This window comes from Castor canadensis, chromosome 11 (genome assembly GCF_047511655.1).
Source record: "Castor canadensis chromosome 11, mCasCan1.hap1v2, whole genome shotgun sequence".
Taxonomy (NCBI): Eukaryota; Metazoa; Chordata; class Mammalia; order Rodentia; family Castoridae; genus Castor; species Castor canadensis.
The window spans coordinates 107544693-107570395 of NC_133396.1; the positions used below are offsets into that span (position 1 = coordinate 107544693).

Genomic DNA, 25703 nt, shown 5'->3' on the forward strand with positions numbered 1-25703 from the left:
TGAGGAGGCTGCCCACCCACTGTGAGCCGAAAGGCCTTTCAGGTTCCTGTGGAGATGTGAACCCTGCTGCATTCTTAGAAAGTGCCATGTGAAACTTCACAGCCTGGAAGACCAGACTGCAGACCATGAAACCAGGTCAACGGATGATGTAATATAGCCCTGAGCCAGAAATGGGCAATAGGCTGGAGACCTTGGTTTGTGGGAGGCTTCCTGTGGTGAATGACAGTTGACACTGAGGGTGGAGTGGGGCAGGAGGGAGGATGATGCATGTATAGGCTACAGGGTTAGAATTAGATACAGTGAGCAGCCTTCCGGGATGGTAGCTTTCTATTTCTCTCCCTCCATCCTGCCCATGTTGGTGACCTCTGGTGGTGTATGGCGATTGGTGAATCCACCACTTTCAAACTCCTGGAGCTGACCTGTCTCTGTGATGTCAAGGACATGGTTCCCAGACTCTACAGGCATTCCCAGGTTGGCAGGAGTTATTGAGGGCTGAGGATGAGGAAGGAGCTCAGGAAGGATTGGGCAACTGTGCCCTTTCCCAGGGAGGAGGAACCTGGCTTATTCACAGGGCAGGGTTCTAGGAGCTCTCAGCCTGAGTTTGGTTTCAGCTGAGTTCTTCCCTGTGTTACGAACAGAACCTAGGACCTCTGCCTTCCTTCTCTCCTCCATTTTTTGTTGGGAATTCCAGGCTGTCTTTGTCTTTCTGGGAAGACAGAGTGCTTCATTCCCTCTAGTGTGAATGAGAGCCAGGCAGGCAGGAGGAGGGACCAGCTGGAGAAGGGGCAGGGCCTGGAGGCCAAGGCTGAAGGAAAGGAACTTCCAGCCATGAGAGGTGAGGAGACTGCACCCTGACCTGCGGGGTTGGGACAGCATAGGGTCTACAGGTATTTCTGAGTATGAGTGTGTTTCTTTTTCTATAGCCTCCTTCCAAAGAAGGGACTGGACTCCACCACATGGAGCCTTAGGACCAGATTGCCTCTGTCCTAGAATTGGGATCTCCCCTCCGCCTTCCTCAACTGGAAGGAATTCTCTGCATTAGATCCGTTCATGTAAATTTGGATTTTTGGTTACTCTGTTCTTGGATCTTATCTCCCTCACCCATGGAAATGGGAACAACAACTCTACATTACAGAATTAGTGTGAAGATTAAGTAAGACTGCCTGTGCAAGAGTCTACACAGGCCTTGCACACAGTAGGCACTTAGTGAGACTGAGTTGCCAGGTAATAAGATAAGTATGTTGGGCACATGCTGTGTGCGGGGAATCTTGAGAAGTCCCAGCCAGAGGAAGGCCCTCTAGAGGCCCAAAGTGTGGTGGAGGGGGCAGGCAGAGGCACCATGCAGTCTGGGGGTGCTCTATTTGAACTCTCCATGTCTCTCCCAGGACCATTGCTTTCCCAGGACTACTGACCACACTCTTCTTTTTGGTGGCCTGGGGTGACGTGAAAATGCTGCCCTGGTTTCTTGTCTTTTCCACTCTGGGTCTTCCAGCCTGGGGTAAGTTTTTTTTCTCTGAACCAAAGAACAACTGAGAAGGGTAATCCCAAAGTATCATAACAGGAATTCTTTAAATGTTTGTTCTTCCCTAGTGTGAAAGAATAGATTTATACTTAGATAATAGGACTTGAAGTCTATAGACCTGGGTTCAACTCATTGACCTACTTCCAGTAATTGTTTTAAGTAAGTTATTCAGCTCTTTAAATCTTAATTTCTCACATGAAAGTTACCAACTTCTTAAATTCATTGTGAGAATTAAATAAGGTAATGCCCATTGAAGACTTAGTAGTTTGGCAGTAAAAGCAAATAAATGGGAAGCAATGATTATATTTGCATTATTATTATGTTAATCAGAGTCTAACCTGAGTTAGGTTTATGCTTGTCAATGAAAGAAAGTTCCTTGGGGGTAAAGATGTAAATCAATACCCAGTGACCATTCCTCATGGTCCTTCACACAGGAGCATGGGCTCAGCAAATCAATCAGGAACTAGCCTGATTCATGCAGAAAATTCTAATTGCTTCTCCACATAAACTTCCTCATTGCTTCCATCAGGTAAAATCCACACAGAAGAGGCCTTTATGGTTTTAAGGTGCTTGAAAACATTTCCAGGTTGTTTTGCTGCAAATTGTGTGTGTAGATGCAGCTCAGGAGAATACGTTAATATTTCTGACTCCCTGCCCTCAACTATTGACTATCATCCTGGGGGATTACTTGGAGATGGCTTTGAAGGAAGCCATACCACCTGCTTAGAGGTGGCTCCTGATCAGCCCAGAGGGGGCCTGGGAATTTGGAGATGTAGAAGGGGCAGTGGAGAGGGGACGATGTTTCTGGCCAGAACCTGTGCCACATAATACCTGGTATTGGGGCTCTCTGAAGACGGATACAAAATGGAATCTTCTTTTATAGGTGTTTCCTCCTGGGACAAAACACAAACTAAACAGGTGTCAGAGAGGTTACAGTACCTGTTTGGCAACATCTCCCAACTCATTGAAAAAGGCAAACTGGATCTTGATGGTGAGGAGTCTTGGGGACCCACTGGGGTTTCTCATGTGGCCAGAAATGTTTCTCAGGTCTGCACAGCCACATGTGACTGTGATGGGGCGAATGAGGTTGAGTTGTAGAGAGGAGCACCCTAGGTCCTTGGGTGCAGGGGTGATGCTGGGGGGGTGGGAGTGTGTGGGAAACCTGGAAAGGAGAGAAATACCTTCTGTAGTCAAGGACTCCTGGTCTGAGGATGGAGATTCAAACCTTGGAGACTGATGGGGAGACAGAGGCCCTGCCTGGAGGGAGCCCCCAGGCTGTGGGAGATGCATCTCTGGAGCACTTAGAGCTCTGGAGGAGAAGTGTGTCAGCTAGTGCTCTGTGAGGCTTTGAAGGCTGAGGTGGGGAGAAGTGGGTGAGATGAAAATGCCCCCTTAAGTACGAGACCTGGGGCAAAACAGGGAAGGGGCTGGACAATAGGCTCTGTCTGGTGGAGGACATTCTGGAATCAGGGAGCAAAGCATCTAGGCTCCCTGTTAGGTACTTTAGGGATGAGATGCACATACAGAGGTGAGAAGGGGAAGATGTATTTACCTGCTGAAGGCCTCATCCTAGGGCTTTTCCACTATTCATACAACAGATGCAGCCCAGATTGCTGCAGCTCTGGTCATGAATGTGACAGCAACAGGGTGGGATGTGCTGAGTGATGTCCCCTGTCCTCCCTGCCCCTTCAGATGTCTTCACCATAGTCTTTCGCAAGGAGTGGGGGGCGGAAGCTGTTGGCTGCAGCTCTCACCTGACCAGGCCAGTGGATGCCCTCATCACACACCATATCCATGGACTGGAGTGCCATAACCAGACTGTCTGTAGTCAGAGGCTTCGTGAACTGCAGGCCTATCATGTCCACAACAACAGTGTATGTGACGTGGCCTACAAGTAAGAGTCTAGAGACTGGGTCTGGGTCTTTAGGCATGGTCAAAACTGCTTCAAGTTTCTTCTCCCATCCTTTCTTATCTGTTTTCTTCATTTTCTGGGTCATGGTTATATGGGTTTTATAATAAATAAAATAATCAAAACACTCATGAATATTCTATGAGGTCTCCGCCTCTGAGATCTTCCAAAAGAAGGCACTGAAGGTAAAAACATGACTATACCTTCTACCCCCTCCAAACCTGGTTTTTCCAGCACATTACAGATGCCTTTCTTGTGCCTGAGTACCTTTGCTCCCTGACAAGTCTGAGTTTGGTAAGGCAATTATTGCCACCTCCTCAAAGCATAGAGATTGTTACTTCCTCAAAGTCACACAGCTGAGGAATCATGGAGACAAAATTGATTCAAAAACTGTCTCTTTGTCTACAATAGTCTCCACCACACCACATCTATGGGTTCTTATCTTGGAGGGACACTGGTCCCAGTCCCACCTGTGGCCCCATTGGCCAGTTTAAGAGACCCACATACGACTTTTGCCAGCCATGACAGTTTCTGAGCATGGTGATGGCTTCCTGCATCAAGTACCCACTGTATGTCTGCTTTCCTACTTTGGGCCTTTCCCTCAGTCCTTGATGATGAAGGTGAGTTAATGCCCCTTTGGGGACAGGAGCTGGCGGGAAACTTCCTCAGCCCCAGTCCTTCTGAAAGATAGTTTTAAAGTTCACATACATAGTTCCCAGAAGGGTGTATGGTGTATGCCAAGGCTCAGCTTCAGATGGTCACTGTGAAGCCAGCCCAGTAACACACACTTTGTTGGGTTTCTCCCTCCAGTCTCACTTTCTCCCTGCTCCTAACTCTAGCTCCTGACATCACTTCCCAAATGCATTTCTGCAACAGTGTCCTTGTCTCAGGCACAGGGGCTATTCAAGACAGTTACCCAACAGAGAGAGCTCAAATGAGCGGCCTGTGCAGCATGCATTTTGGAGGAAGAAGAGCCATGGCTAAGGAAGTATGTGAGTCTCACACTCCAACATTGCATGGACTTCTCCTCCTTTTGAACTTTAAGGGCTGGGATAAATGACTTGGTCTCTCCATTGTCTGCAAAGAATCCATGCAAATATTTTTTTAGTGAATAAGACTTGAGCCCTTGTCCCTTTTAGTCCTAGGTAGGTGGCTTCCACTTTCAGGACTAGCTGGCTACAGTGCCAGATACCAATCTTCATTTCCTTGCTGCACAGCTTCCTGGTTGGGGATGACGGCAGGGTGTATGAAGGTGTCGGCTGGAACATCCAAGGCTTGCACACCCAAGGCTACAACAACATATCCCTGGGGATAGCCTTCTTTGGCTCCAAGGAAGGTAATGCAGCTGACATTTCTCCAAAGAGTTCTCTACAGCTTTGTTTCAACACTCTGCTGTCTTCTCAGACTTCTCCAAAGATCCAATTTGCTCTTGGAATTCTCTTTGCCCTTGACTTCAAGACATGGTGTTGTGACGGTCCTTCTCCAAATGCTCAGGCTTCCTTTTCTGTCTCCATAGCAGCTCCTCTTCCTCCAGCCATCTCACAGACAGGGATGCTCATGGATTTCTCTGCAAACTCACTCTCCTGCTCTCTTTTAGGAAAGATCTGTAAGTCACTCTCACTTCTCTCACATCTTCCTCTCCAGAACTGACATTTCTGTAGCTGTGGTAGTGCCTCCAATTTCTTCCAGTCACCTCCACCTTCCGTTTCTTGCTTCTAGATTTTCTATACAGTAAAAAAACAAAAAACAAAAAACAAAAACACTTTGAGGCCTTTAATCTCTGACTGTCTTCTACTTTCTTCTAGCCTCTTGCTGTGATCCCCGCTACCACCTGTGTACTAATGGTCCTTCTCTAGGACCATTTCTGTGAATTTGTGCATCCCTTAACAAATATCTACTTTATCATTTTCTTTCCCAATACCCTTAGAGATAGTCTAGGTAGATTTCATGATTTTTATTACCACAGGGTGCAGCTGAGTTTCAGAGAAGTGAGTAACACAAAGTAACACAGTGATGGGGTATGGATCAGAACATGAGCCCATATCTTCCATTTCCAAATCTAGGATGGTTTCTGGCATGCTAGGGAACTCTTTGTTCAGCCTGCTCATTTATTTATTTGTATATTTGTTTTTAGCTAAATACACAAATGCTGTGTAACTCAGGCTGGCCTTGAAATCACAATCCTCCTGTCTCAACCTTCTGAGTTCTGGGATTATAGGCATGTACCACCATGCCTAGCTATTTATAGATTTTTAAAATGACTACTCATTGCCACTTGATGGTTTAGGATTTGGGCCATATTACTTCTTAGAGCCACAAACTATTCCTCATGAATAATGGGGTTAGTAATAGCATCTGCCCCAGTGGTCTGTGGTGAGGATGAAGTGAGTTACTGCAGGTTAAAAGCCTGCCTGGCACATGCCTGGAAGGCCTTTGCTGTTAGAAAACACTGGACTGTGTAGGCTACTGCTCTCTTTCACAGAGGGAGTAGATGAGTGAAGTGTTGACATGTCATTAGGAAAGGGCTTTACCCTGAGTCCCTGAGAGCTTTGTCCTAGACTCTTACCTCTCTGATCTGAAAGATGGGCTGCTCCTCCTTCTTTTCCTCCAACAGCTGTGCAGGGACTGGCAGGGTGTCTCCTTCTTCTTCCAGCTCCCTAGGCCAGACTGAGATTTCCCATAAATTGCTCTCTTCCAGGCCTCAGTCCCAGCCCTGCTGCCCTGTCTGCTATGAAGGGCCTAATCTCCTATGCTGTCCAGAAGGGCCACTTGTCATCCAGGTATATACAGCCACTTCTTGTGAAAGGCGAAAAGTGCCTGGTCCCTCCGCAGAAGGCAAGGCCAAAGAAAGGTGAGAACTTCAGACCTGTTGGTCACCCCTCCAGACCCCTCCACCACGAATTCTCAAACACCTTTGGGAGTGGCCTCTTCCCCAAGCTATCATTGCATTCTTCCTAACAGATGACTGGACGCCTTACCCTCTGAAATGTTGGGATTGGCAAACTTTGAGAGGGACTCTCCAAGACACCTCTTTACTCCTCAGGTTCTTAGAATGATAGAGCCTTGGCATTATGACTGGTGTCATGTATGTGCACTTGAAGGTGGTTCTGGGGCTTGAACTCAGGGCCTCGTGCTTGCTAGGCTATCACTCTATCACTTGAACCACATCCCAAGTTCTCTTGCTTTTAGTGTGTTTTGAGATTAAAGTTTCACGTTTTTGCCAAGACCAACCTCCAACTATGATCCTCCTACCTTCACCTGGGATTACAAGTGTGTATCATCAAGCCCAGCCTCAATAACCATTTATTGAACACCTACTAGAGCCTAAGGACATACCAAGGAACAAAATGCAAAAATCTTGAACTCCCAAGACTTCATTTTGGAGGGCAGAGAAAGACAATGAACAACCAAACAAGCAAAACACTCGATAACTCCCTGTGTAGCTATCCTTATCTCAAACTAGCAAAAATACCATGTTTTTCTTTTTATCTTTTTTCTTCTACAAAATCAGAGAAAAGATTCTGCAAGGGGAGGTTGGCACCAGTGGGAGGAGGGAGGTGGCGGGGAAAGGGGGTAGGAGGAAGAACACAGTGCAAATAAAGTGTACACATTTATGTAAATGCAAAAATGATACCTGTTGAAACCGTTCCAGGAATCAGCAAAGGGAGGATGAATGAGAGTGGTGGAAGGGATGAATTAAAGTATGATATAGTTGATATTTGATACACTGTAAGAATCTTTGTAAATGCCACAATGTACCCCCACCCAGCACAATAGTAAAGGGAAAAAAGTGTTAGGGCAGAAAAAAGCATAGAAAGGGATAGGGTGTGTTTATCCACATATTTATATGTTCATATGCTTGCATATAAGCACAAGGGTCTGAATACATAAAGTTGAATAACACTAATAGATTTAAGTGCTTATGAATAAAAGTTACCACTTACACTGGCTTTTTATTTTCCTTTGACAGTACTGAGGTTTGAACCTCGGCCTTGCACTTGCTAGGCAAGTGCTCACCCATTTGGGCCGCATGTATAGTCCTTTTTGCTTTCAGCTATTTTTCAGATAGGGTCTTGTTCTTTTTTGCTGGGGCCTAGTCTTAGACCCTGATTCTCCTGCCTATCTCTTATAGCTAGGATACAAGTGTGCATCATCATGTTGGCTTGTGTGTTAAGATGGGGTCTCATTGACTTTTTGCCTAGGCTATCCTTGAACCACGTCCTCCTGATCTTTGCCTCCTGAATAGCTGGGAACACAGACATGAACCACCATACACAGCCTTACACTGACTTTAAAGAAAGAGTTTAACATAATTCACATAATAAGGTAGATGCTATTTGGGATTTAACAAGCAGCAACATCAAAAACAATAAAGTTAATGCACACTTTTCAGTGTTTTATTTGGCTTAACGAACTCTGAAAGTAAATTATCTCTATCATCTCGAATCCTTGAGTCAATTTGATCTCTGCCTTTGGACTTGTGCCGTCTGTCAACATTAATGATTAATTTATATTGGTAGAGTCTTATGGATTCCAAGTGTCTCTCAAAGATTTGCTTTCAGAGTAAGGTATCCACATCTTGCTGCTGGGACACAGTCTGTCCTAGAGTTCCACTGTCAGGGTCAAGGTGGGAAGTCCAAGTGTGGTTCAGATATCTCAACTCCCTGAGGATTACAGTGGCTTTCCATAGTCAGGTGATTGACATAGGTTGGCAAAACTGTCCATGTTTTTTTTTTTTTCCATCACAGCTTGCCCCAACATTGTTCCACGGTCTGCTTGGGGCGCTAGGGAGACCCACTGCCCCAAGATGACCCTGCCTGCTAAGTATGTCATCATCATCCACACTGCTGGGAGAACCTGTAGCATGCCTGATGAGTGCCGACTGCTGGTCCGAGACCTCCAGTCCTACTTCATGGACAGCCTCAATAAATGTGACATTGGATATAAGTAAGTGGATCCAAGGATAGGGTGCTTCTTTTTCCTTGTGGGGAAGAAATTGAACCTTTAACCTCTGAAAGGAAGGGGAAAGGGGACCTATTGAGTACTCAGCATGAGAGACTCTTTAGGTACAACCACATTCATTTTTCCACCCAATTCTGAGTGGTCTTATTTAGGAGATAGCTAAGAGCAGTCATGGCTTTAAGCATGTTTTCCAAACATTTGTCCCTTTAAAGGCAGTATATTGACATGATGGATGCCAAGGCTGCTGAAAAGATGTTAGTGGAAGCCATTTGTGCACAAGACTGGAACCTATAGAGAAGACCATCTCAGGGCTGTGTCTGTTTCATGTAATCGGCTCCCACAACTTAGCATCTCAGGCTCTGAGCCCCTCAGCTGTCCCCCTTGTGTTACTGTGCCAGTCCTCTGCATCTAGAGACTGTAGGCCTTAGTGGGAGTCTGTCCTGTGAGAAGGAGGAACTGAATGGTATACTTCCATCTCCTAGTGCCAAAGTCTGCGATTCTTTAATAAAGAACATGTTGACCTATTAGGAGAGGAAAATTGGAAAATTCTTTCTTTTTCCTCATTAATTAAGTATACTCTAAATGGGTCTCAAAATTCTGTGACAGAATTTTTGTCCAAGAGTACTGATTTTAAAACTTAGTAACTTAAGACTGGCACTCACAGAAAAACCAAATGGTCCACAAACAAGTAGAAATTTCCTGAGGATGTTTTCAAAGCTTGCAGTGAAGACATCTGGTAATACCCCATCTTATGTCCCATAAGAAACAATCACACTAAATTTTAAGGCGCAGGACAGACCACCCTAGCCCATGTGGTATAGTCCTGCCTCTAAGGACATCTATGGCTTAGTGAGTGGAGCTGGACTTGAGTCACAACTGTCCCCAAGCCAAGGCATCTTCGTTCAGTTTGCAGCCTACAGAATGTATGCAGTGGGGCTGCTTCAGATGGATTTACCATTGCTTGGTCTGTGCTTCAGAGCTCACTGCCTTCTCCTCTGTTCCCATTTTAGTAACGACCAGTTCAGGAGAGGGGACAAATTTTCCTCCAACATCTAGTTGTTCTCCTGTTTTTCATTATGGTGGACATGTGGAAATTGACATAAATCTGGAATCCCTAAACTGGGAAATGATAGAGCCTGAGGGTTTTCCTTTCCTCACTTGGGTTCCAGAAGGCAGTCACCTACCCCTTGACTTATCTCCTCTCTCTCTCTCCCTTCTCTCTCTCTCTCTCTCTCTCTCTTTCTCTCTCTCTCTCTCTCTATATATATATATAGATAGATAGATATGTGTGTGTGTGTGTGTGTATACACATATATATCCCATACACACACACACACACACACACACACACACACACACACACACACACATATCTCTTGACCTCTGACTTTTTGTGCATTTGTGTTTTTGAGACAGGGTCTCACTTTGTATCCTAGACTGGCCTTGAAATCATGATCCTCCTGACTGCTAAGATTGCAGGTGTGATTTCTGACTTTTTATTATGTCCTCTCTATTATAGCTTCCTGACCACCATTTTCTCACTTTGAGAGTCTAAAGTTAGGATTAAACAGTCACTTCTCATACGTTACAGCATTAGGCTGTGCTGTGGGAATACTATCAGATGGAGCACAGATATGTTCTTGTCTTCATGAACTGAAAAGTTTAGTGAGGAGCAAAATAATTAAAAAGTAGGTCCTAATAAGGTACATTGAGCGTTGTGATGAAGAACCTGTGGAGGATTAGTGGGAAGCTTAGGTTGCTGGGGGGATGGATCTGAAGGACACATCAGCTGGGACTCAAAGAGAGAAAATTAGAGGAGGAAGGAGGAAGAGTGTTTCAGGCATAAAGAAAGGTCTGGATTCCATCCTAAGAATTTAGGATGTCTTTGAGGAGTTGGAGAAGTTTATTATGATCACATAGATGCCAAAGATGGGTATGTGAGAGATGAGGCTGAGTAGGCAAACATGGTTAATGCCATGAAGGATCCTATAACTTCAGTTGGGGAGTTTGGACTCACTCTCAGGGACTGAAAACAGGGTTTTGATATAAGATTTGTATTTCAGAAAAACCACTCTGGTTGTTCCTTTAGGAATAGATTGTAAAAGAGCAACAGTGAGGCAGTGAGTCCTCAGACTATAGCAATCCAAGCAAGATGAGATGTTGACATATTTAGGGTGGCACAGCTGTCATGGAGAGAAGTGGAGGAAATTTAGGAGTCAGTGTAGGTGTATGCTTAATGACTAAGTAGCAGTGGTAGGTGGGAGAGTGGCTAGGAGACCCTCTAGACAAGTTTTAGTTGGTAAGTGGATGAAGTGGGTGGACTGAAGCCCAGGCTCCTGGTGAGAACCAGTGGATGGATGGGTGCTGGTGCCTTTTCCCATGATGAGATCCCAGAGAGGGGAACAGGTGAGGAGGAAGTGGGTCCAATTGTGAACTTGTGGCATTTTATGGTGGTGAAAGGCCAAGGAACTGAATTGGTTAGTTCTGAGACCATGTGTCAAATGAGAAGAAAAGAGGCTTAGAGCAGCCCTAAGGCTGCTTTTTTTCTTTAAGAAAAGGACACAGGTTGCTGAGATGAGAGAGGGAGCAACCAGAGAAGAAGAAGGGTGGGAGAGTGTAGTGTGTAGAAGTCAAAGGAAGAGAATGTTTGGAGAAGGCAATAGGTGTTGACAAGTTCAGGAGTCCAGAGAGATCATGTCAGGAAATGTCAGAGGTATGTGTGTTGTATTTAGTGGTAAGAGGCCCTGGGCCCTGTCCCTTGGGGAGATGGTTTATTTGGGGAGGTGGGGCAAAGGCAGGCCTTGAAAGCTGCCATTCCTTTTTCTTCCTTGACAGTGAGCTCCTTATGGGCAGCAGTGATGCACAGGAGCTGGATGGGGGGCTAAAATGCTCATGATAGCCGATTGTTAGAGATTCAGGAATTTTCAAGCCAGCTGTTAAATCATTGGTAGCCTAACATCAGCTATGGTGGGAGCTTTCTCCTCTAGAAGTCTGAAAATACTATAAATCAAGGTTTCCTCCCCTCCTATCCTCAATTCACCAGCACACCACTGGCAAAGACTCTGTCCTTCTTGTCTGTAACTCTGTGCTCAGAATTTCATGGAAAATATCTGACGAGTGAAGACATGAGTAAATTGATGAAGGTGAGAAACAATCCCAGAGTGCCTCCCTTTCATGCTGATCTCCATCTCCCCTCTGGTCTACTAGCTTCGTTGTGGGCCAGGATGGTGGTGTTTATGAAGCGGCAGGCTGGAATGGCCAAGGCTCCCACACAGCTGGCTACAATGACATTGCCTTGTCTGTCACCTTCATGGGCATCTTCTCAGGTAAGTGGAAGCTTTGAGCAGTAGTGGTCATTGTATGGTGTTTGAGGGAGATTGTCTGATGTGGATGACAGACTCTGATGCAGTCATCATTTTAATACCTACCCAGGCTACGGCTTCAAATTTGACATGTAACTAAGCTGAGAGTGAGCAGATGTGATGCCTAGACAGAATGCTCACTCTAAATTTACCTTCTGCATACAAAGTCAAATGTCTCTCTCTTCCAATACCTGAAGTACAAGTAAAGCAAGGAAAAGCGATCTTTGTGAATATTTTTAGCTCATCTTAGCAGGTGCATCCTCTCTTGGTCACTATGGCAACAATGCAAAACTGCTCTGCCTGATATGCCAAAGCACAAATAAAAGTGGGCACCAAGGATTGTCATGGCTCAAAACTCTTGACCACAACTTATTTATTCTCAGAGTTTCTTTTGTTGAATCTCTGGAGAGGGGAGGTTTTGTCCCTGGGGCTGGTTCAGGCTGATACTAAAATGGGCAATGGATGGCGGAATGAGTAGTAGGGACTGAGTGTTAGGTCTGGGCATGTGAAAGTGCAGGGAGACTTCTGTAGCTAAAGCAAGGTTTCCTAACCCCGTGTTATTGACAGATTACATAACTGCTTGTTGGGAGAGGCCTTGAGGATGAGTAGCAATGTCCCTGGCTTCTTACAACTTGAATATAATAAAAAAATGTCTCCAGACATTGACAAATGTTCTCTGAGGGTGGAGTAGGGGGGCTAAACTGCCCAGACTCAGCCTTTTTTACTCAGGAAAACATTGACTTGGTTTTCTGACTGTTCACAGAATGTCTTCCAATAGTGGGATAGACTAGCTTGGAGATGATAGGGTGGGGTGGAGTCTAGGATTGTGTGCTATCCAGAACAGGGCATCCTGCAACCTTATGACCAATGGACTGGCTGTGTTTTGCAGGTACCCCACCCAATGCTCTATCACTAAAGGCAGCCCAAGACCTGATCCAATGTGCTGTGGACAAGGGGCACCTAACCCCTAACTACCTGCTGATGGGCCACAGTGATGTCACCAACACTCTGTCCCCTGGACAGGCTTTGTACAACATCATCAAGTCATGGCCTCACTTCAAACATTGAGGGAGTCCCAGCTCCTTCCAAGGCTGCTGTCCTTCTTATTGGGTCTCTGTCCTCACCTCCCACCCTGGTTCAACACATGTGTACCTTTCCCTTGCCAGACTCACCTTGTTGCCCTTTGCCAGGTTGGGAAGATACTGTCTTTTCCCACTGACATACTGCATTGTCCCCCAAGCTGGACACTGGACGCACACCGCCTTCTGAGTCTGGGCCTAACTTCCTCTCTCCTTACCTTCCTCCATCATGGGCACCCACCTGCTTGGCCACATGAGATGATGGACTGGTCTCTGCCATACTTGTCTTTTCTTTGGTACCTGTCCCTCTACCTGGTGCACCTTCCCCTGTGGTCTGCCGGGAAGCCCCCACCCCTCACCTGTCACTTAGACCAGGGTGTCCAGTCCTCTTCAACTCTCACATTGACATGCACAGGTTTGGATGTCATCCTTATTTCGGTGCTCTAATTGTTCATAGATGGCTCTATTCTCTCTCCTGAACTGTGAGTTTTCTGGGAGAGAAAGCAGTTGAGTTTTATTCATCCCTGTGTCCTGAGTCAGCTCCTGAGCACTGCCTGGAATTTAGCAGGTACTAGAGACATTTGTTGAAGAAAAATGAATGAGCAGATGAAAGACTGGATCCCAGTACCTGCTCATCTGGCCAGTTTGCTCCACCATCCCTCTTTGGGATGCCTTCCTGTACAGTGTGACTTCTCTTCATCCTGTTCCCTCTCAGTCTGAGTCTAGAGTTGGCTGTGGAGGCTTGTCTATACTGGGTGCTGTGTGTGCATCTACAGTCCTGTGTCCTTGTACTCCCATACTACTCTGAGAGTGGGCATCGTGTGCTCCACCTGGACCAGGAGCTGTGTCCATACTAGCTTTCCAGTGCCTGCTGTCTGTGCTTGGCTAGGCCATGATGAGTGAAGAAAGAGCACAGAGTCTGGATGCTGTACAGCTTCCCTCCCCTGGTTTTTCATCCTACTTGTTGGAAACACACAAATGTTTGCTCTCTCTGGGTTTTGGTCTACAAAAAAGGAAAGAAGAATAAGAGGAAAACAGGAAGGATGAATAAAGGAATAAAATATGTGGTTTTTTTATGTTAAAAATTTTTACATCATCATGTTTTGTCTTATTTTAGTCTGTTTCTGCAGGTCTTAAAATAACAGAAATAAATGTAACTTTAATATTTCTTTTCTTTTTCATTTTTGTGCTGCTGGGGATTCAATGTCAATACCCACACATGCTGGAAGTGCTCTCCCACTGAGCCACATTCCCAGCCCTGGAGGTCTTTTTGTTTGTTTGTTTTGTATTACTGGGGATGAACCCAGAGCCTTGAACTTGCTAAGCAAGTGCTTTGCCCCCAGCCATTTGGTTTTTATTTTGTTTGAGGTAGAGTTTTGTTTTTGTTTTTGAGATGGGGTTTGTAGGATTAAGTGTGTTACTGTGTGTGAAGTGTTTAGAATCAGTGCCTGACCAATAGTAACCCCTCAATAGGTGACAGCTGTTACTATTTTATGACTGTCATCTTCATCACTTTGTCATATTCCTATTTGGCTCTGGCAGTTTGGGTGTACCTTCTTGAGCAGTAACCTCAGCTTTTCTGTAAAAGTTTGGTGTAGTATGGTACAAGTGGGTCTGAGACCCTTATATGAAGTAGAAGGAAAGAGGAAGGGGCCTGACCCAGACATGAGAGGCAGGTATGAAGACATCCATAATGACAGGTGGATAGATAGTTGAGGTTGCCTCTTTATGGATTTATGGGGTAGCAGAGATTTGTAGAGCCTGTAGTCAATGATTTTCAAAATTTTAATGTTTTCTTCAGGTGAGGATTTACATGGACTTGGATTGAAAATTACATGTGTTTTGAGATCCATAGTAAGAAAGGGCAAGCCAACTATGTCAAGATCACATAGTGAGTCACACAATGTAGATTACATGCAAGTCCCATGTAATCCCAGTAGCATCCCTCTGATTCTGCTGCTGCTTTAATAAAACATCTTCTAAGGCTTCTTTTCCAATACAACATAATTTCTTCTTGAAGTGGCAATAGAGATCTTCTCCCAGTTCAAACTTACTTCTGTTTGCATACCCACCAGATCAAAGGGAATTTTTCTATTCTCTAATCTCACTGTGCCCTTCTAACTTCTGTGTACCTGTAGAGTACTTGCCTAGCATGTGCAAGACCCTGGGTTCAATCTCCAGCACCACAAAAATAAAATAAAATGATAATAAATTTTAAAAATGACGTAGTTATGGATAAAAACTGTAAATTAGTATCACAAATTAAGCTAAAACATGAGTAAAATGATACAAGATAAGGAAGAACAATTAGGGCTGGATGTGGTGGTACCTGTAATCCCAGTTACTCAGGAGGTAGTGGTCAGAGGATCATGGGGTCTGCTGGGCAAAAAGCTGACTCTATCTGAAAATCAAACTAAAAGCAAAAGGACTGGCGCATGGCTCAAGAGGTAGAGGGTGAGAGGCCCTGAGTTCAATTTCAGGTACTGTTCCTCCCTGAAAAATGAAAGAACAATTATTGAGAATCATAGATGCTCAGAAATTGAGGCAGTAGAACTCAGGGGAGATAAGAAAGAAAACAATCATTTTATAAATAACCAATAAAAGGAAGGATTATTATTATTATTATTTATTTATTTATTTGTGGTACTAGGGATTGAACCCAGTACCACTGAGAGATGACCTTGGCCCTTTTGATTTTATTTTGAGTCAGGGTCTCACTAAGTTTGGCTGGCCTCAAACTTGAGATCCTCATGCTGCAGCCTCCTGTGTCACTAAGTGTAGAGGTATGTGATACCATGCCCGACACAAGAAGGAAGTTATAATTGGGTAAATATAACAGATTTATCTAACCTTGACTAGGTTTCGGTGCTGTTGTGGTCACTAGGTGGGGGCCACTGAAGTCTCTTCAGATGGGTTATTTAAACATAAAAATAAAGCAAAGCAAAACAGAGACTTATGTGCATATAGTCAAATCAGTACTCTGTTCCTAATCCCAGGGCAGAGAACGAGTCTATGTCCCTTTCCATCTGTACATTCTGATGATGCTTCTAGGAGGGAACTTTTTTCTGTTTAGATGACAATTGATGGCTTTAGGGACTTGGTTTTATCCTCCCCTAATCAATAGGATGTGATAGAGGGTTGACACATCAGCTACACAGAGTGATTGCCCCAGGTTCTCTTCCTTTAGCTCTGAACAATTATAGACTCCTTGATAAAGGTGCTCACTAGAAAATGTGGACCAGGACTGGGTTCTAGATTAAATTTTGCCTGACCTAGTCTGTGGTGTTGATAAAGTCTTTCCCTCTCTGAGGTTTAGTATTCTTTTCTTTGGAATGAGGAGTTTGGCTATTTCTAGAGTTGACTTGAGTTTTCAGATACAAGAGTGTTATGAACCTTCACGTGTACCTACCTGAAAATCCAAGTGTACCTGCTGCCCCACCAGCAGAAGAGCCCCTGTTCTTGAAATTGATTCCTCACTTGCAGGATCTGAAGTCTACAGAGGTCGTAGATTTTCAGGTCTTATATATTCCCCCCAGCTACCTTCTCACCCCCTCCCTTCATACTCTGTCACCTCTAAGATGCTTTCTGCACCCATAAAATTACTTTATATTATTGTCTGCAAACTTCCTGATATTTTAATTTCTTCTTCTCCTCCTCCTTCTTCATTTTCTTTGATAGTACTAGCTTTTGAACTTAGGGCCTCTTGCCTGCTAGTTAGGCACCCTAACACTTGAGCCACACCCCAGCCCTTTGGACTTTAGTTCTTTTTTGGATAAGGTCTCATTTGCTAGGTCTGACGTGAACCATGAGACTCCTATTTATGACTCCTGAACAGCTAGAATGACAGGTGCGTGCCACCACACCCACCTGTGATGGGGCCTCACTAACTTTTCGATTATGTTGGTCTCAAACTAATTCTCCGGATATCCACCTCTTAACCTGCAGTCAATCAGCCTTCAAAGTGCTGAGATTATAGACAATTCCACTGTGCCTGGTTTTCTTGACACCTTCTAACACATTCTCTGTTCACTCACTCCCATGTGTGTCTTATCAGCATGGCTCAAAGGTCCTGCCCTTTGGTTCAGTCCACACCAAGGCCTGATTACCTCTCTGGCCTCTAGGCTTCCCTCACACTGAGAAAACTCCTGTTATCTTGGCTCCTTTAATCTTCTCAACTTCAAATACCTTCCCCTGACTTCATCTCAGTTGTCCCTAGTCCCAGATCTTATCATCGATGGGAAATGTATCACCTCTTAACTGAGAATACTGTACATTTCTTTTGTATTTCCATTTTGTTCTAACATTTGCACCTCTCCCAGCATTTCACTTCTTGCTAAGCCACAGGACAGTAGATTAATAGTCCATTTAATAGTCTCCATTCTTGCCTTAGTAATCCATTCTCAGCCTCCTCATTCCTCCTTAAAATTCCTTTTGTCTATCTTTTCACATAAAACACAAGTTTCCATATTTCACCTTATTGTTGTAACAATTATTGGTGTTTGAGCTTGTGGCCCACAGAATATCACTAACTCTTAGGAAATGAAGTAATTCTTGTGTTACTTAGTTTTGAATGATGAGCTTCACATAAAGCAAACCGTGGTAGTTTGTGGGCAGGAGAATGGAATGAATAATGGTTTTGATCTGAAGGAATTCAGAGGGTTGAAGCAGCTGGGAGACTTGGGAAATTCCTAGTAAGGGAAAAAATAGATTCAAAAGTCCCCAAAGAAGTCTACACTGCCACCTTCTGGGCTAATCAATCAAGACAGCTGTTAACTTTGGAGATGATTCATCAGGTAGACCTTATTCATACCCTTTCATTATTTCAAAATGTTTTCTTAGTGTGCTTTGCTTGGCATGGTGATAACACTTGGGGTGCAGTTAATGAAAGGCTCGTGCCCCTCTGGAGGCTAACGTCTATCAGATATGAACTGACTCACCTGATACATTATGAGGTGATATTAAAGGGCAATGTTATATAGGGAGTACACAGGCAGTCTCTGAGGAAGTGATGTTTCGCGATGACTTTGGATGAGTAGGAGTTGGTCAGGTAAGAAAGAAATCTTGGGTCAAAGAAGAAATCACAATGAAAATTAAAGTGTATTTTGAACTGAATGTAAAAAAATACTTCTTAAAACACTTGAACAATATAGCTAAGGCAGTACTTACAGAAAAGTGCAGCCTTCTGTGCAAACACTAAAAAAAGAGGAAACTAAAGTCAACGGGGTAAGATTTCATTATAAGAGGTTGGAAAACAAGTAGTAGTGCCAATCCAAAGAAAGTGAGTGGAAGTAAATAATGAATATAGAAGAATTTAATGAAATAGAAATGAAATCCAAGAGTTATTCTTAGAAAATATTAATTGATAAACTCCCAATGAGTCTAACTGAAAAAGAAAGGGTAGAGGAGAAACATACATAACTAGTGTCAAGAATTAAAGAAGGGGATGCTACTGAAGATCAGTAAGGAGACGGTCAGAGAAGAGTAGGGGCGGCATTGTTCAATACAGCTGAAAACTTAAAATAAATGAGTTCCTAACAAGAAGATACAGAAAACCTGACTTGTGCTATCACTGCTAAATAAATGGCATCTGTAATTAATACCCTCTGAAAACAACAAAACAAAACAACAACAATGAAGAACTTCAAGCTGAGATAGTTTCATTGGTGAATTCTACAAAATAAGAAGTTAGGAATAATGTCAATTTTCAACAGTTTTTTCATATAGAAAAAGAGGGACACTTTCCAATTTGTTCTACTAGGCAACATAATAAAAATATTCTGTAATGGAAAATTTCAAATTTACACAAACATAGAGAGATTAATATAGTTAACTTATGTGTACCCCTTAGATTCAATAGCAATCAATTCGTGGCTATTTATAATTCAAATACACTTCACAGTCATTTCTTTTTGTTTTTTCTTTAAGAAGAAGATTCTTTTTATCCAACTGATGTAATCTTTTCTTAATTTAAATTTAACTTATTTTTATCACAGCCATTTCCTCAAAAGAAATTCCTATCATAAAATTTCATCTATAAATACTGTATTATCTATCTCAAAAAGATAACATCTCTGATTAAGAACATAATCAATATCATTATTATTCTTAAAAGAATCGAGAATCAGCAATGACTTCTTAATATCATAAAATGTTGAGTTTGTTCAAATTTCTCTCACTCCTTTTATACTTTGTTAAAATTAGCATCCAAATAAAGTCCATTTATTGTATCTGTTAAGTCTTAAGACTCCCTTTATCTATAGGGTCCTGGCATCTTCCTTTTTTTCCTTGAAGTTTATTTGTTGAAGAAGTTTATTTGTTTTGCTATAGTTTTCCACAGAATGGATTTTGCAAACTGCATACCAATGGTACAGTTTGACATATGTGGAATTTCCGTAAGTTGGTATCTGTGAACTCTAGAGGATTGATTATATTTTGGCTCAAGTTTGTTTGTGTATAGGGGTGCAAGAATAGTTAATGGTAGGGTTAGTTTCTTTAATTAAGAAGTACAAAGTGTCTGAATGTCCTTGATTCTTCTTTTTTAACAGCCACTGATAATCATGTCTAGTAACTTATTAAACATGATGAAATGCTAATATCATAGTTCAATCTTTCTGGTTTCATTTATTACCTGGAATGCTTTTATAAAAAGTATATTCTCCTTATCAGCCATTTGGTTATCACAAGATAGAGGTGAGTCAGAAAAAAGAATATCCCCCAATCCCAAACTGAACAAAGATTTGATTCTTTTAAAAAAAGTAATGAATAGGATCCCCAGTGTAGCACTGGCCACAGTAATGCTGCTTAGCTAAAAACTTAGCAGAACACAATGGTAAGCATTTATACTTGCACTTATGAGTCTGCAGAACAAGTGTGAATAACTTGATTCAGACTGGACTGGTAGATTTTGTTTCAAAGTTGTGACTCTGTCTGGGTTTAACGCCTTGCTCCAGACTAGACATTGATCAGCCACATGCGTATTTATTTTGTGGCTCTTTGCTTCTCACTTTCAAGTTCCATAGGTCAAAGCAAGTCACATGGCCAACTGTAACACTACTAAGACAGGGAGATATACTTTACTTCTGTTGGAAAGTAAAGGGGTTGCATATTTGTGGCATTGTCTTTATAACAATGACACTGAAATAATTGGATTTTCCTATAGAAGAAAATAAAACATTATCTTCCACTTGATGTCATACATAAACATCGATTCTAGTTGAATCGTAGATCTGCATTTGATAGGTAAAACATAAATGTATTAGAGGATAATATATTATCTTTATTTTTATGGGGTGGGAAAAGACTTAAGAATGATAGACAAAAACATTAACCATATAAAAAAATGTTACAAATTGGACTAAATTAAAAATTGAGAACCTTTAACAAAAGACATTATTAAGAAAGCAAAAGGCAAGCCACAGTTAAAGAAAATATTTGAAAAAACATATACAAGACAAAAATCATATGCAGAATTTTAAAAAGATCTATAATTTCTGAGAAGGTAAGATTTCTAAAAGTAACTGTCCATATGAAAGGTTAGAAATGGTATGTGCATGAAGTTTTAATGTACATTTTTCTTATAAGAAACCTTGCATGTTTATGGGAGGCTTGTATTTCTCTTTTCATTCTTTTTCATTTGCCCACTTCTCTGTTTGTCAGTTTTTTGCTTCTAAGAGTTGTCATATAACGTACATATATTAAAAAAATTAGTTTTTTGAAAAACTAATTGCAAGTTTTTTAACTTGTTTTTTGCTGTTTGCAAGGAGTTTTTAAAAATTTTTAGTCAATTTATCACTTTTAATAAAAAAATCGGTTATGTTTTCTCAAGTACTTCAATGTTTTATTTTTTGTATTTTTTTGATTTATTAGAGTTTTTTTTGACATATTGTGTGTGGTATAGATTCAAATTTATCTGTTTCCATGGAGCTATCCAGTTGTTTCAATACTGTTTATTGAAAATGTTTACCTTTTTCTTTAATCTATTTTTGTGTCTTTTAGACATGTTTTTGCCCAAGTTGTGCTGGTAAATACATTAAGTCTTCACCATAAGATCTTTTGTCAAAATTTCTAGTTACTCTTGATTAAGATTGTCTTCTAGTAAATTGTCTTTGTTCTTTCTTGAGCTGCTATAGCAGAGCATCTGAGACTTAGGTAACAAATAAGCAGGAATATGTCAGCTTCTAGCCCTGGAGGCTGTCCAGGGTCTAGTGAGGGTCTTTGTGCTGCACCCTCATATGGTGGTAAGAGGATGGGCAAGACTGCAAGAGAAGGAACCCACCTCCACGAGCCCTTTTTATAATGACACTAATCTATTCATGAGGCTGGAGTGCTTGTGATTGACCAACACTGTCCATTAGAGATTAAGTTTCCCATATATGAGTTCTGGGGAATGCTGGCAAACCATACATAGCAGGGCTCATGGAGAAACAATTTTTACCTAGCGACTCCAATAGGGCTGTGAATGTTAAGTCTAATGCTGACTTGATATTTTCCTTATAAATGACTCCACCTGTCTTCATGGCTGGCTGAAAAGAGTTTTTCTTCATATTTTAAGTACCATCTAGTAAATGCTAAGAATATATGTCAAGTAATATAAGATAATACATCTTAGTGTTTATAAATTCAGATCAATTCTCCCAGGTAAAAAGTGTGTCCTTTCAATATGTAAAGTTATTATCTTCTCTAACTTCAATACACTTTTCTTGAGATACTAAAATATTACACTTTTATATTGTTTAATTTTCTTCTTTTGATATGTGAATTATATGTATGTTGGATCTTCTTTTCCTGTCTTCTAGGATCTGTCACTTTTTTTTTTTTCATTTTTCTTTTATTAGTCATATGTGCATACAAGGCTTGGTTCATTTCTCCCCCCTGCCCCCACCCCCTCCCTTACCACCCACTCCACCCCCTCCCGCTCCCCCCCTCAATACCCAGCAGAAACTATTTTGCCCTTATCTCTAATTTTGTTGTAGAGAGAGTATAAGCAATAATAGGAAGGAACAAGGGGTTTTGCTGGTTGAGATAAGGATAGCTATACAGGGCATTGACTCACATTGATTTCCTGTGCGTGGGTGTTACCTTCTAGGTTAATTCTTTTTGATCTAACCTTTTCTCTAGTTCCTGGTCCCCTTCTCCTATTGGCCTCAGTTGCTTTAAGGTACCTGCTTTAGTTTCTCTGCATTAAGGGCAACGAATGCTAGCTAATTTTTTAGGTGTCTTACCTATCCTCACCCCTCCCTTGTGTGCTCTCGCTTTTATCATGTCACTTTTGCTTGAATCTTTTTTACCCTCAATTTTAAAAATGTGGTAAAATACACATAAAATAAAATTTCCCATCTTTTCTGTCCTCTTCTACCATCTGTCATGTCCTGTTCTATATTCATTCTTAGACCTGTCCACAGCAATTCCCCCTCTGATGTTCTGGTGATGAGTATCTGCTGCTATTTCTGCATGTTCTGCTACTAATGGTCTCTTTTCCTGCCCCCAGATTTTCCCACTCCACTCCCTCACCATGCATTGTTTTGATGGTTTCCCCTACTTACTTTCATGTAATTAGAAACCTGCAGATTTAAAAATCTTTATTTCAAATAAAAATTATGTATATATGGTGTATAATATTATGCTTTGATAAATGTACATATAGTGAAATTGTTAACTCAATTTAATAATATCACATACTTATTTTTGGTGGTGAAAACATTTAAGATCTATTTTCTTAGCAATTCTCAGTTACCTAATACATTATCATTTTGTCCAATTGTATTTTTTTCTTTTGGTGGTATTGAGAGTTGGACCCAGGGCTTCTCGCTTGGTAGGCAGTCTCTCTACCCCTTGAGCTAGTCTGCCAGCCCCACAGTACATTATTATCATTAACCATAATCACCATGTTGTATAATGAACCTCCTGAATTTATTCCTCCTGACTAACTGAAAGTGGATTTTTTTTTCATTTTTCTTTTATTATTCATATGTGCATACAAGGCTTGGTTCATTTCTCCCCCCTGCCCCCACCCCCTCCCTTACCACCCACTCCCCCCCTCAATACCCAGCAGAAACTATTTTGCCCTTATTTCTAATTTTGTTGTAGAGAGAGTATAAGCAATAATAGGAAGGAACAAGGGGTTTTGCTGGTTGAGATAAGGATAGCTATACAGGGCATTGACTCACATTGATTTCCTGTGCGTGGGTGTTACCTTCTAGGTTAATTCTTTTTGATCTAACCTTTTCTCTAGTACCTGTTCCCCTTTTCCTATTAGCCTCAGTTGCTTTTAAGGTATCTGCTTTAGTTTCTCTGCGTTAAGGGCAACAAATGCTAGCTAGTTTTTTAGGTGTCTTACCTATCCTCACCCCTTCCTTGTGTGCTCTCGCTTTTATCATGTGCTCATAGTGCAATCCCCTTGTTGTGTTTGCCCTTGATCTAATGTCCACATATGAGGGAGAACATACGATTTTTGGTCTTTTGGGCCAGGCTAACCTCACTCAGAATGATGTTCTCCAATTCCATCCATTTACCAGCGAATGATAACATTTCGTTCTTCTTCATGGCTGCATAAAATTCCATTGCGTATAGATACCACATTTTCTTAATCCATTCGTCAGTGCTGGGGCATCTTGGCTGTTTCCATAACTTGGCTATTGTGAATAGTGCCGCAATAAACATGGATGTGCAGGTGCCTCTGGAGTAACAGTCTTTTGGGTATATCCCCAAGAGTGGTATTGCTGGATCAAATGGTAGATCGATGTCCAGCTTTTTAAGTAGCCTCCAAATTTTTTTCCAGAGTGGTTGTACTAGTCTACATTCCCACCAACAGTGTAAGAGGGTTCCTTTTTCCCCGCATCCTCGCCAACACCTGTCGTTGGTGGTGTTGCTGAGGATGGCTATTCTAACAGGGGTGAGGTGGAATCTTAGCGTGGTTTTAATTTGCATTTCCTTTATTGCTAGAGATGGTGAGCATTTTTTCATGTGTTTTCTGGCCATTTGAATTTCTTCTTTTGAGAAAGTTTTGTTTAGTTCACGTGCCCATTTCTTTATTGGTTCATTAGTTTTGGGAGAATTTAGTTTTTTAAGTTCCCTATATATTCTGGTTATCAGTCCTTTGTCTGATGTATAGTTGGCAAATATTTTCTCCCACTCTGTGGGTGTTCTCTTCAGTTTAGAGACCATTTCTTTTGATGAACAGAAGCTTTTTAGTTTTATGAGGTCCCATTTATCTATGCTATCTCTTAGTTGCTGTGCTGCTGGGGTTTCATTGAGAAAGTTCTTACCTATACCTACTAACTCCAGAGTATTTCCTACTCTTTCTTGTATCAACTTAAGAGTTTGGGGTCTGATATTAAGATCCTTGATCCATTTTGAGTTAATCTTGGTATAGGGTGATATACATGGATCTAGTTTCAGTTTTTTGCAGACTGCTAACCAGTTTTCCCAGCAGTTTTTGTTGAAGAGGCTGCTATTTCTCCATCGTATATTTTTAGCTCCTTTGTCAAAGATAAGTTGCTTATAGTTGTGTGGCTTCATATTTGGGTCCTCTATTCTGTTCCACTGGTCTTCATGTCTGTTTTTGTGCCAGTACCATGCTGTTTTTATTGTTATTGCTTTGTAATATAGTTTGAAGTCAGGTATTGTGATACCTCCTGCATTGTTCTTTTGACTGAGTATTGCCTTGGCTATTCGTGGCCTCTTGTGTTTCCATATAAATTTCACAGTAGATTTTTCAATCTCTTTAATGAATGTCATTGGAATTTTGATGGGAATTGCATTAAACATGTAGATTACTTTTGGGAGTATCGACATTTTTACTATGTTGATTCTACCAGTCCATGTGCATGGGAGATCTCTCCATGAAAGTGGATTTTTTGTCCTCCAATTTTATTTAAGGTGTAGAGTGCATGTATGTTTGTGCACTAGGGTGTTTATGCATGTGTTTAAGATAGGGTCTTACTATGTACCCAGACAGGCTAGGAATTCCATAGGTAGCTCAGGCTGGCCTTGAACTCATGATCTTCATGCCCTAGGCTCCTGAATGTTGAGATTCCAGGTGTGTGCCACCACATCTGGCTAAGGTACAGGGTTTTAAAAAGTTAATTTTTCTTTTACTTTTATATGAGTATGAGGAAGATAAATCAGAGATTCATTCTAAGTTGTTGACATGCTCCTATATGGACAGGAGATGACATGCTTATCCTAGATACTGTGTTTGCATTATTTATTCTTTTATTATTATTACTTGCAAAGCAGACACTACCACTTGAACGACATTACCACTCTATTTTCTATTGGTGATTATCAACTTACCATAAATTCTGGCTTAAAACAAACACACTTATTATTTCATAGTTTCCCTGGGTCAGAAATCTGGATCTAGCTTACATGTGCTTTCTGCTCAAGTTCTCTCAAGGCTGTAGTTAAGGTTAGCAGGGCTCTGCTTTTTTCAGACTTAACTGGGAAAGCTCCCACACTCATTTAGTTGGTTTGGCATCATTCATTTCCTTGAGGCTGTTGGCCTAGAAGCACTCTAAGAGTCCCCAAAGCCCTCCCTCAGGCCCTTGTTTTGGGTCCCTTCATAAACCTTGTCACTGCATGGCAGCCTACTGTTAAAGTAGGTGCATCTTTTTCTTCAGAAAATAAGCTGACTAAATGAAGTATCATACCTCATTGACTTTGAGTTCCTAGTTATTGGATAAAAATCCAAAATGTTATTTTATGTGTAATGTGTAATAATTTGATTTACATAATTGATGCAAAAGTGAATGATTATTATAATTGTTTTTACTGAGAAATATGTAACACATTAACCACCATTTTTACCTGTAGAAGGAGTACCTTCTTAACTCTTATAAAAGTAAGTTTGGGCTACTAGCAGCCTTGCC

General features: G+C 41.7%; 1 protein-coding gene across 1 annotated transcript; it reads left to right on the forward strand.

Annotated features, from left to right (window-relative positions):
* Positions 1-270: 270 nt before the first annotated feature.
* Positions 271-13897, forward strand: Pglyrp4 (peptidoglycan recognition protein 4). The gene is made up of 9 exons (XM_020179314.2): positions 271-835; positions 1386-1498; positions 2406-2513; positions 3215-3416; positions 4649-4767; positions 6130-6282; positions 8180-8378; positions 11601-11719; positions 12645-13897. The coding sequence occupies exons 2-9, from the start codon at positions 1450-1452 to the stop codon at positions 12821-12823; spliced, it is 1128 nt and encodes a 375-aa protein (XP_020034903.1). The 5' UTR covers positions 271-835; positions 1386-1449; the 3' UTR covers positions 12824-13897.
* Positions 13898-25703: the final 11806 nt, after the last annotated feature.